The sequence below is a fragment of the Hyla sarda genome, chromosome 4 (genome assembly GCF_029499605.1).
Source record: "Hyla sarda isolate aHylSar1 chromosome 4, aHylSar1.hap1, whole genome shotgun sequence".
Taxonomy (NCBI): domain Eukaryota; kingdom Metazoa; phylum Chordata; class Amphibia; order Anura; family Hylidae; genus Hyla; species Hyla sarda.
In genome coordinates this window covers 265,413,289-265,426,587 of record NC_079192.1, presented here as the reverse complement: position 1 = coordinate 265,426,587, position 13,299 = coordinate 265,413,289, and the positions used below count along the sequence as shown (strand labels likewise).

At 38.7% G+C, this 13,299-nt stretch overlaps 1 protein-coding gene across 1 annotated transcript in view; it reads left to right on the top strand.

The window, feature by feature from the left end:
- Positions 1-13,299, top strand: part of TRHDE (thyrotropin releasing hormone degrading enzyme) — a 670,942-nt gene that overhangs the window by 549,083 nt on the left and 108,560 nt on the right. The window contains exons 11-12 of the mRNA XM_056574110.1: positions 4,626-4,759; positions 4,859-4,914. Coding sequence (XP_056430085.1) covers positions 4,626-4,759; positions 4,859-4,914 — 190 coding nt within the window. The remainder of the gene's footprint in view (positions 1-4,625; positions 4,760-4,858; positions 4,915-13,299) is intronic.

Genomic DNA, 13,299 nt, shown 5'->3' with positions numbered 1-13,299 from the left:
CTCATTGCCTCTTCCTGGAAATCTCAAGGAACTCCGGGCTTTTTCCAAGTATATACCAAAGTCAACTACTCTTGTGCCATGGAGAAACTCTTAGCCCGCAGACGGGGTAGAGACCTGGACTTCCACAAGCATTGGAACAAGTGGCTGACGCACTCATCCATGTAACCTACTCCTGAGCGTTTGAATCGTTTCATTCTTATTCAGTTTCTTTATGTTTTTTTATTCCTTTATTTATCAGGTAGCTTTGTTTCCTTGTCTAAGCACACCAAATGTACCAAATTTTTGGGATGTGCATCCACTTTCCCCTCTCCCCTCCCCTCCCCCTTACCCTTGTCTGTCTTCCCGTTTGTACCTCTACCACCCCACCTTATTCCCTTGCCCCATGGTTATCTGGGCATGTTTATCTATGTCATGCTGTGTTAATTACACTGCTCAGTTGGTTGTTTCTTGTTATTATTGGAACTTAATAAATGAAGTTTGAAGAAAAAAGAATGAACAACTTAAAGGGGTACTCCAGTGGAAAACATTTTTTTTTTCAAATTAACTGGTGCCAGAAAGTTAAACAGATTTGTAAACGACTTCTATTTAAAAACCTTAATCCTTCCAGCACTTATCAGCTGCTGTATACTACAGAGGAAGTTGCATTTCTTTCTGGAGTTCTTATTAACCCCTTAAAGGTGTTCTCTGGTGCTTAGACATCTTATCCCCCCTGATTACTGGCGATCACAGGGCCAGTGGCGTGTGACATCACGCCTCCGCCCCCATGTGACCTCACGCTCAGCCACTCAATGCAAGTCTACGGGAGAGGGCGTGACAGCTATCATGCCCCCTCCCGTAGGCTTGCATTGAGGGGCGGAGCATGATGTCACACGGGGACGGAGGTGTGACGTCACACGCCGTCGGCCCTGTGGTCGCCGGTAATTCAACCAACAGCCAACACGCTCCGGGGACTGATTACAAACGGGGTGCCGCGTGCAAGATCACGGGGGTCCCCAGCAGCGGGACTCCCGCTATCAGGCATCTTATCCCCTATCCTTTGGATAGGGGATAAGATGTCTAAGCACCGGAGTACCCCTTTAAGGAATCATTTGGGCCTTAAGGACCATCCAGAGACTAGTATGAGGGCTTGTTTTTTGTGCAACCAGTTGTCGGTTGTAATGCCATAACTCACTTTACCATAAAATGTATGGCGCAACCAAAAAAATACTATTTGTGTGGGGAAATTAAAAAGAAAACCGCAATTTTGCAAATTTACGAAGGTCTCGTTTTCACACTGTACAATTTACGGTAAAAATTTTCTATTTTTCTATTACTGTTGCACTTAAAAAAAAATCGCAAACTTTTTTAACCAAATTAGTACATTTAAAATCCCTCTATTTTGAAGACCTATAACTTTAAAATTTTTCCGTATAAGCGGTAGTATGAGGGCTCATTTTTTGCACCGTGATCTGTACTTTTTATTGATACCATATTTGCTTATATAAAACTTTCAATACCTTTTATCAATTTTTTGGTAATAAAATGTTATAAAAAAGAAGCAAATTTGGACTATTTTTTTTTTACATTCACGCCGTTCACTGTACGGTATCATTAACAATATATCTAATAGTTTGGATATTTTTGCACGCGGCGAACATACCAAATATGTATATATATATATATATATATATATATTTTTTTTTACACTTTTGGGGGGTGAAATAGGGAAAATGGGACCATTTACGTTTTTATTGGGGGAGGGTTTTTTTCACATTTTATAACTTAATAACTTATTTTTAACATTTTTTTTACATTTATTTTTACACTTTAATAGTCCCTTAGGGGACTATTTATAGTGATCATTAGATTGCTAATACTGTTCAGTGCTATGCAGTTGGTTGTTTCTTGTTATTATTGGAACTTAATAAATGAAGTTTGAAGAAAAAAGAATGAACAACTTAAAGGGGTACTCCAGTGGAAAACATTTTTTTTTTCAAATTAACTGGTGCCAGAAAGTTAAACAGATTTGTAAACGACTTCTATTTAAAAACCTTAATCCTTCCAGCACTTATCAGCTGCTGTATACTACAGAGGAAGTTGCATTTCTTTCTGGAGTTCTTATTAACCCCTTAAAGGTGTTCTCTGGTGCTTAGACATCTTATCCCCCCTGATTACTGGCGATCACAGGGCCAGTGGCGTGTGACATCACGCCTCCGCCCCCATGTGACCTCACGCTCAGCCACTCAATGCAAGTCTACGGGAGAGGGCGTGACAGCTATCATGCCCCCTCCCGTAGGCTTGCATTGAGGGGCGGAGCATGATGTCACACGGGGACGGAGGTGTGACGTCACACGCCGTCGGCTCTGTGGTCGCCGGTAATTCAACCCGGAGCCAACACGCTCCGTGGACTGATTACAAACGGGGTGCCGCGTGCAAGATCACGGGGGTCCCCAGCAGCGGGACTCCCGCTATCAGGCATCTTATCCCCTATCCTTTGGATAGGGGATAAGATGTCTAAGCACCGGAGTACCCCTTTAAGGAATCATTTGGGCCTTAAGGACCATCCAGAGACTAGTATGAGGGCTTGTTTTTTGTGCAACCAGTTGTCGGTTGTAATGCCATAACTCACTTTACCATAAAATGTATGGCGCAACCAAAAAAATACTATTTGTGTGGGGAAATTAAAAAGAAAACCGCAATTTTGCAAATTTACGAAGGTCTCGTTTTCACACTGTACAATTTACGGTAAAAATGTTCTATTTTTCTATTACTGTTGCACTTAAAAAAAAATCGCAAACTTTTTTAACCAAATTAGTACATTTAAAATCCCTCTATTTTGAAGACCTATAACTTTAAAATTTTTCCGTATAAGCGGTAGTATGAGGGCTCATTTTTTGCACCGTGATCTGTACTTTTTATTGATACCATATTTGCTTATATAAAACTTTCAATACCTTTTATCAATTTTTTGGTAATAAAATGTTATAAAAAAGAAGCAAATTTGGACTATTTTTTTTTTACATTCACGCCGTTCACTGTACGGTATCATTAACAATATATTTAATAGTTTGGATATTTTTGCACGCGGCGAACATACCAAATATGTATATATATATATATATATATTTTTTTTTTTACACTTTTGGGGGGTGAAATAGGGAAAATGGGACCATTTACGTTTTTATTGGGGGAGGTTTTTTTTTCACATTTTATAACTTAATAACTTATTTTTAACTTTTTTTTTACATTTATTTTTAACACTTTAATAGTCCCTTAGGGGACTATTTATAGTGATCATTAGATTGCTAATACTGTTCAGTGCTATGCATAGAGCATAGCACTGATCAGTGTTATTGGTCATCTTCTGCTCTGGTCTTCTCGATTGCAGACCAGAGCAGAAGACCCGGCGAAGGCAGCGGAGGCAGGTGAGGGGACCTCTGTCTGCCCTTCTGGATGATCGGATCGCCACGGCAGCGCTGCGGGCGATCTGATCATCCATTTTAGTCTCCACAATGCTGCAGATGCTGTGATCTGTATTGATCACGGCATCTGAGGGGTTAATGGCAGACTATCAGCAGCCGGAACCTGCCGCACATGATCCGGGGATCGCTCCGATGCTCTCAGTTATGTATAGGACATAAAAGTACATCCTGGTGCGTTAAGTACCACCTCACCAGAATGTACATTTACGTCCTGCATCTTTAAGGGGTTAAAGGGGAACTCCGGTGGAAACAAGAAGAAAACTAAAGTTTTCAAATCAATTGGTGCCTCAAAAGTTAAAAAGATTTGTAAATTACTTCTATTAAAAAATCTTAATCCTTACAGTACTTATTAGCTGCTGTGTAAAACAGAGACATTTGCGAATTTCTTTTCTGTCTGACCACAGTGCTCTCTGCTGACACCTCTGTCCGTGTCAGGAACTGTCCAGATTAGAATAATATCCCCATAGAAAACTTCTCCTGCTCTGGACAGTTCTTGACATGGACAAAGGTGTCAGCAGAGAGCAATGTTGTCAGACTTGAAAGAACTTCACAAATTGCTCTGTAGTATATCTGTAGTATGCAGCAGCTGATAAGTACGAGAAGGGTTAAGATTTTTAAATAGAAGTGATTTACAAATCTGTTTAACCTGTTCAGGACGTGGGGCATATGCATACGCCCGTGGGAATTCCGGTCCCCGCCGCTAGCCGGTTGGGGACCGGACCGGGATTCCTGCTGGAGTCATTCAGCAGGCATCCCGGCACATCGGGGGTGTCACATGTCAATGCGATTTTCTGCTATTCTGGGCTGATCGGGTCTCTGGTGACCCGATCACCCGGAAAATAGGGATGATCGGAGTTGTCAGTGACACCCCCGATCATCCTGCAGGATAGGAGCGAGGTTGCAGGCAATGAACCAATCACAGTTCAGCTTTCATTTACCAGAGCTCATTTAGATACTAAAGCTGAGCTGTGATTGGTTGCTATGGGAAAACCAGACAGTTTCTGTTCTCAGACAGTTTGGTAAATCTGGACCGTTGTCCCAGACAATTAGTAAGCCATAATGAGCAGAAAGTAGCGTTTACTAATCTCATAACACCTTTTTGCCAGTTGTTTAGAAAACAGCATACAGTACATCAAATAATTTACTTTTTTATTTTATTTTTAGAATACCACCGGATTCCCATGTTGGATGAAAGCAATTGGATCCTTGGGAACATTGATCAGATTGGTTATTTTAGAGTTAACTATGATGTCAAGAACTGGAGATTACTTATTGACCAACTAACAAAGAACTGTGAGGTACTGTAAGTTCTTGTTAAGTTCCTTTAACAGGGCTTTGCTTTGATCTATGTCTCCCTCCCAGCATTATAATCCTAAATGGCTCCATTTTTCTCATAGGTCATTTCTGTCAGTAATCGCGCTGCTCTGATCGATGATGCTTTCAATCTGGCGAGGTATGTTTTCTTGCAGATGTTCAACGTAATGAGCAATCTTGTCAACTATTGTTTGAAAGCTTCAGTGGAGAATGCTCCACTTTTCCTTTCAATTTATGTGGATGGGTTTCACACTTGAAGAGGCATGACTTTTCTCCTGGGTTTCCATGCATAACACTTCTTTTGTTTCTTTCCTATGTCATCCTTCCACAATCTGAAGTACTCACTCCATTGCTGATCAATAGCCGCTTCAGGATATTTCCGTAGCTGCAAAGACTTGATCAATTTCTTCACAGGTTTATGCAGAAGATTAATGATCCACCACTTTTTTCTTTAGCTAATGAACTGATTTAAAAATGACCAGGATGCCATATTACATTTTTCAAGGCAAACACCTTCATGCCTCACTTACTGCTTTGTTTCCACAAAGCATGAAGCTACTGAAGACAGATTATTTTGATCATCAAAAAAAATAAATTGTTTTCAGACTATCTTTTTATGTTTTGTTTGGGCGTTTAGATTTATGAGCTAATACTTTGTTATAATATGAGTACTTTGTTAACTTTGAAAACATTAATCTAAATGCATAAATATTTTAAATAAGTGTTCAATGTTGCCTTTTGTCAGACAAGGGGTTTAGATATTAATATGCTACATTCTGCATTTCATAACATGTTAATTTTAAATAGAGATGAGCAAATTTATGAAGAATTCGATTTGGCCATTTTCCGAAAAAATTTGATTCGGCCTGAATTTATTTGTGGCTAATCTGTATTAAAAATGCCTATTTCTTGCATACAGAGAGCTTCAATAGGGGTGTAGCACACTTTGCCTTGCTGTCACATGCATAGAGTGTGTGCTTGAGTAGTGACATAATACTGGTATTCAGTATGACATGCAGATTAGAGGTGTCGCTTTTAGAATCACTGTCGCAAAGCAGCACAATTACAGAGCCTGGAGGTGGCATCAGTATGAGGAGACCATATAGTTCCTGAAGGACACAGCTTGGAGGTGGCGGCAGGATGAGGACACCATATAGTGGCTGAATTACACAGCGTGGAGGTGACGGCAGCATTAGGAGACCATATAGTGGCTGAATGACCCAGCCTGGAGGTGGCAACAGCCTGCCGAGACCACAGGGCCTCATAATTGAAAACTAAAATTTTTTTAACATTCTAATTGAAGATTTCAAATAGATGAACCTGAAAAGTTTTATTTAATGTGCCAGCAGCATGAGGAGACCACATAGCAGTACAGTGGCACAGCCTGGAGGTGGTGGTAGCATGAGGAGACCATATAGTGGCTGAATGACACAGCCTGTAGTTGGCGGCAGCATGAGGAGACCATATAGTGGCTGAATGGCACAGCCTGGAGTTGGCGGCACCAAGAGCAGTCCATATAGTGGCTGAATGACACAGCCTGGAGTTGGCGGCAGCATGAGGAGACCATATAGTGGCTGAATGAAACAGCCTGGAGTTGGCGGCAGCATGAGGAGACCATATAGTGGCTGAATGACACAGCCTGGAGGTGCAGGGAAACAATGGGAAAAAAGCCGGGCTAATGGAGGCACTGCTCAGATGTCGAATTGACTTAGAGACTCAGACGGTACAGGATAATGATTTTTATTAATGATATAAGGACTTATGTCCTTATATCATTAATAAAAATTGTTATATCGTTATGTCCTTATATCATTAATAAAAATCGTTATCCTGTACCGCCTGAGTCTCTCCGTCAATTCGACATCTGAGCAGCGCCTCCATTAGCCCGGCTTTTTTTCCATTCTTTCCCTGCATAGAAGTCCAATGTCGGCGGGAGAGCTGCAGCTCATACTAAAGGTCATTATCCACGTCGTAAGGACTGCACAAGTTCCATCGCGGCCCTCCTAAGGTCGTTATATAACTGATTGGTGTGAAGGAGGGTGCACATCAGTGAATATACTATTAGAGGGAGTGCCCCCTGCATCTCTTTTTCTCTCCCCCCATGCATCTTAGCACAGCCTGGAGGTGGCGGAAGCATGAGAAGATTATATAGTTGCAGAATGAGACAGCCTGGTGGTGGCTGCAGACTTTAACAGGAACAAAATGGTAAACCACTTAGATGTATGTATGTGGTATGCACTTATGAAGGGAGGACAATGCACTCCAGTACGCTTAAAACATTATTTGTCTACAACACCAGCAGGTGTGTACTTTTGACTGACCTTTCACAGTATCTAGGCCCTTAAGACTTTAACAGGAACAAAATGGTACACCTCTTAGGAGTACGTATGCGGTATGCACTTATGAGCGGAGGACAATGTGCTCCAGTACGCTTAAAACAGTATTTGTCTACAACACCAGCAGTCTTGTACTTTTTCCTGGCATTTTACAGAATCTAGGCCTTTAAGACTTTAACAGGAACAAAATAGTACACCACTTAGATGTACGTTCAGGTTATACTTATTAGAGGACAAAACACTTTTAGTGCTCTGCTCTCTCTAACTGGCTGGCTACTATTAGCTTTTCAGTTGTTGTACACACATGTGCTGCAGCACACAGTCACTGTGTATTGCACTTTCTCTCTCAATCTCACTCCCTTCCCTATCATTGCTTCTAGGCTGGATTTAGGCTTGAGGTGAATCGCTGCTGTAAGAAACCTTTTCTGTTCAACACACTGCTCTCTTTCCATCTATTTCTGCAATAGAACGCTGATGTGACTGGGAGGTGAATTGCTGCTGTAAAAATGCTTTTCTGTGCAACACACATTGCTCCCTGTCCCTCTCTCTCTGGAATAATTCTATAATTCTTTTATACCAAAACTACAACCATTTTCTACAAGTCTTATTGAGGTAGGGTTAAAGAAACTGAAATTTCATAAGTTGCATACATGGAATTAAGATAATTAGAAATAAGATATAAAATCCATATTAAAAATAAAGGGGTTGAATCATTAGTTGTAAATTATGCAAGATAACGTGAAAGAGAGTACGAATGTGCTAAAAAAAATCTAGATCCAACTGTTGAGAGAGATGAGTAAAAAACTAAGCTTCTCTACTTCAGTATAAGATAAAAAAAATAACTAAATAAATTCACTATAACAAATCACATGTCTCACTTAGTAAGAAGTGCTGACTTGTCCTTAGATGAATAAAAATAGACAAGTCATTGGGGGTTATTTGCTAACGTTATCCCAACTCGTTTTTTCTCGGGTTTTGTGCCCGAATTGTGTTGCGCCAGAGTTTTGGACAAAAAAAACCCAAAACTCACCATTTTACAATGAAAACCCGAAAAAGCTGGGGGAAAGGGGCGTGTTCCCAACAGTTTTGAAAAATCTCAACATATTTACTAATATTTCCACAGAAAATGTGGTTGATTTGAGCATTAAAAAAACAGACAGTCTAGAGCAGTTGTTAAGAAGAAAAAAAAATAAAAAATTAGGGAAAACATTAGTAAAAACCATGGACAAATACCTGTTGGGAGTCATAACCCACAAAGAAAACTACACTGTTCTCATAGTAATAAAGATCCTGGATGTTTCTGTCTGTATCCTGCATGTCTGATGAAAGGGCAAACCGTCCCTGAAATGCATTACATGTTTAGAATAAATGTGCACTTTTTTTTTCAAAATGTTGTACTTACCTCTGCACCTTACCCGTGGCAGCGCTTTTTTGCACATCCCTATAACCGGCACTTTAATTAGTGTGGGAACCTCTTGTATATTATCCAAACTAAAGAAAATATAAAAGTGGGCATTGCTGTAATGCAATGTTCAGAGAAACAGAAAAGCTTGATCATACTAATGTTTAAATGATAAATTACAAATTATTTCTGCATATAGTTCTGTTGACCATATTTCATTTTTTAAGACATCTGCTACTTTGATCAATTTAATTGACTTTGACTCTAAATAACAGGACACACCAGAATATTTAATAAAATAAATGTCCTAGTAAAAATAATCTTTATCCGAGATAATTGAGTCTTAATTATTTTTATTTGTGTTGCTGACATTTGGGAACAGTAATTACGCTTCTTACTAATGATTATGGGGCTGTTCTGTATCTATTTTTCAATTAATTAGACAACTGTAATGTTAAGAAAATGGTATGGCACTTCTGAATATGTAAGAAAATTAAACTTTCTCTCTGAAGTTTGCTCTTCTGAACCCTTGTACCCAAGCAACACCTCTGTGTTTTACATGCAGTAGCTAGCGTCATTAAATATTTTCAAAGTAATGTATCTTTATTAATCAGTAACATTTCATTTTAGTGGGATTATCTCTGTACAGCAAAGCATACAAAAGGGCATATTCCAGATAGTGGTGACTTCTAACAATTTTTTTAGAGTGGCCAGTGGACCTGCCCAGCTTTTTGCTGCTGACAATTTTAAACTAACACATATATTTAAAACAGATATTAGGGACAATTCAATTACACAAGTGAATTTGTCCAAAGTACACAACTTTGGACTGTGCATACATCATAATAACAAGGGCTGTACGCATATGAGGTCAAAATTAACTTCAAAGTTGACAACATACACCTATAAGCATGGAAAATACGTATATATTAGAGATATTATATGACCAGTCCTCAAAGGATAGTAAAGAGCAGAGGCGAGATGGAGAGAAATAGAAGAAAAAGAAAAAGGAATGGAAAAAGAGAAAAAGATAGAAAAAATAATAAGCTTACTCAATATAGTAAATGTAGACAGTAGAATTATAGAAAACCTGAATCAAGGTTAGGAATAATATGAACAATGTTTAATAGTATTAATAAATATCACACCTCACATCTGGGCAGGGCCCTTGCACCAGATCTTAGCATATAAAAACATATGAATACAACAACCACCTAAAACATAAGTATATAAGGATGGCCTGAAAATGTCCATATATATAGAAAAAAATTATGAATGTCCATATATAGGTAAGTTCAATGATATTATATCACGGTAAATTGCAGTGTGATAAGTTCAGGGAGCTGTAGTTTACAATATACTTGGTATATTCAATAGTGTTCGATAGTAGCTGTAAGCCGGGATATAGTTCACTTACTGACAATATGCGGCCGGTATTATCGAGAGTGGTAGTCTCAGAGTGAGGCCAGGTATTGGCACTGTCACGGAGTGGCGTCTGGCCTCCCTCACTGAGACTGCTTACCTGTACGGAGGCCGGTCGCCACTCCGTCCCAACGCCGATACCTGCCCTCACTCTGAGACTGCCACTCTCGAAAATACCGGCCCTTTATTGTCAGTAAGTGAACTATATCCCGGCTAACAGGTACTATCGAATACTTTCAAATATACCATGTTTATTGTAAACTACCGCTCCCTGAACTCATCACACTGCAATTTACCATGATATCATATTATTTAACTTTCTTATATACGAACATTCACAATTTTTTTCTATATATACGGAAATTTTCAGGCCATCTTTATATACTTATCTTTTAGGTAGTTGTTGTAGTCATATATTTTTATATGCTAAGATCTGGTGCAATACTTTTAAACATTGTTCACATTATTCCTAACCTTCATTCAGGTTTTCTATAATTCTACTGTCAACATTTACTATATTGAGTAAGCTTATTTTTTTTTTCTATATTTTTTCTCTTTTTTCCTTCCTTTTTTCTTTTTCTTCTATTTCTCTCCAACTCGCCTCTTCTCTTTACTATCCTTTGAGGACTGGTCATATCATATCTATTATATACGTATGTATTTTCCATGTTACAAGGTCTTTCTGGGATTTAGATAAATCCAGTTAACCTCAGGATAGCTTACCTGAGTGAGCTACACATACCCCCATAGATTTCTACACCTATAAGCACCTGGGCATCCCTCTTAGATAACGACACTTTGGCAAAAAAAAAAGCAAAATTTCTTAAAGATAAGAATAAATTAAGACAGATTTCAAAAAAAAGTGTTGGGTAGCAATTGTTCCACATTTTTAAATCATTTGCCCCTAATGTTTACATCATTTGCGGTATGTATATATATATATATATATATATATATATATATATATATATATATATATATATTTTTTTTTTTTTTAGAGGGTCATGGCTTAATTAAAAGTGATTGGCCTTTACGTATAGGTAGAGCAGACACAGGCCATGTTCACATGAACAAATTTTCAAGTGGAAGCCCACAAAAATTCCACTCAGAAATTTAGTTGCAGTAGAATCCCATTGAAAGTAATGGGATTATGCTGCTCCGTGGACACTGCATAATTTCTGCGGTCAATACTTTCAGCAGAATCCACTTGGAGATGGTACATTTCCAAGTAGTCTAAGCCACTGATAAAAAAAAAAACTGCCACAATCTCAGGCTTACCTGTGTAAGGCTGGGCTCACATCACGTTTTCTCCCATACGGGAGCGCATACGGCAGGGGGGAGCTAAAACCTTGCGCTCCCGAATGCATTTCTATGCGCTCCTGTATGTAATTCATTTCAATGAGCTGGCCGGAGTGAAACGTTCGGTCCGGTTGGCTCATTTTTGCACTGTATGCGCTTTTCCCCCGGACCTATAACTGTGGTCAACCACAGTTTTAAATCCGGTTGTAAAAGATCATACGGCACAAAAATTAGCTGACCAGACCGAATGTTTCACTCCGTCCGGCTCATTGAAATGAATTACATGTGGGAGCGCATACAAAAGCATACGGGAATGCGAGGTTTCAGCTCCCCTCTGCCGTATGCACTCCCGTATGGGAGAAAACATGATGTGAACCAGCCCTATAAGTTTACACTTTCTCAGAATTAACCAGTTTTTGAAAATCTTCCCCATTGAATATTGAGTAAATTGCTTGATTTTTATGGCTAACATTCTCTGAAGACATTTTTGTGCCTTTGAATACACCTAGGAATATAACTACTTTTGGGCATCGTGTTTTTGTAATGATATAGGAAATCCTGAGAATTATTTCATTGATACTAAGAACATATGGGGGAAAATTTTCAAAATCTGTGCAGAAGAGAAGTTGACCAGTTGCTCGTAGTAACCAATCATATTGCTGCTTTAATTTTTGAGAAAAGGCCTCAGAATAAGTTGCCCAGTTGCCCATAGCAACCAATCAAATTTCTTATTCCATTTTTCAATGCACAGATTCTGAGAAATCTCCCCATAGTGTATTTTTGGGACCTCTCACATCCTTCCTTACTTTTATTTATTTGATATGTCTTCTATAAGTGAGTCAAACAAATCTTGTGCCGATATTTCTCTTTCCTGTACAGCATGATCCTCTGTAGAACATTTTGTGGGGACAGTCACCCTACCTCTTTGTGCATCATGTTTGCATTTTAAAGTATTATGCAAATGTATCAATAAATTAATGAAACAGAAATGTGGTACACAGTTATCTGCATGTGGTAATGGTCAGACATTGCGTTAGGAAGGTAGTCTTTGCCATGGTTCTTTTGTGTGATCTATCTCTCCATATTGTGTGTGGACCACTATAAGCATTGCAGCAGTATTGTTCTGTCTTCCATTGTTTATTAAGGACCTTTACCATATTTTGGGTGCATTATATCTGAGTGTATTATGGTAATTTAGCTATTTACATCTGATTTTATTTGTTATATATGGTTTTTCTTGACATATAATACATTTTGAGCCACACTTCTGCATCATTTTCTCTGGTTGTAGAATATTTTTGGGGGATCATGTTTTGATTTATCTTGGCAACCTTTTGCTATATTTGTCTTTATTTTGTTTAGAGTACTTCTGTTTTGCTTATTAAGGGTTTATGATTGTTCTCATATTCACAAGCTAACTGAGCTACTATAAGTAGAAATGAATTGTTTGTCAGGGATGCACTGTGGGATTCATTATAGAAGAAGTAGTTTCATTTTAAGTAAAGGCACTTTTGTTACCTAGAACAGTGTTTCTCGAGTTTCTGAGCCAACAATTACCCCTAGGGTATGCTCAGTAATGATTTTTAAAGAAAAGCTTAAAGCTCATTGTATTGTGCAGTGTTGTAGCAGTTAATGCCACACTACTTCATTAACTGATTCTATTAACGTGACTCTTATTTCAAATGGAGAGATGTCGCTGCATCCTAAATTCACATGGCATCGCCCCACCACTTAAAGGCGACAGCATGGCACATAGATGCCTGGCTTTTAGGCATTTTACTCTTTGCTGCTCTCAGACAGTAAATTATACATTTTGGATACAACTGTATCTTGCAAACAACAATGTGACATGATGTGACCATAATTTGAAATGAGCAAATTTTTTGGAAAATTCGATTCGGGCAATTTGCAGAATCTCCCGGAAAAAATTGGTTGATCCAAATTTATTTGCAGTGAATCGCTAATAAAAATGGCCATTACTGGGCTACAGAGAGCCTCAATAGGTGTGTAGAACACTTTGCCTTGTAGTAACACGCATAGGGAGTGTGCTGGGTTAGAGAAATAA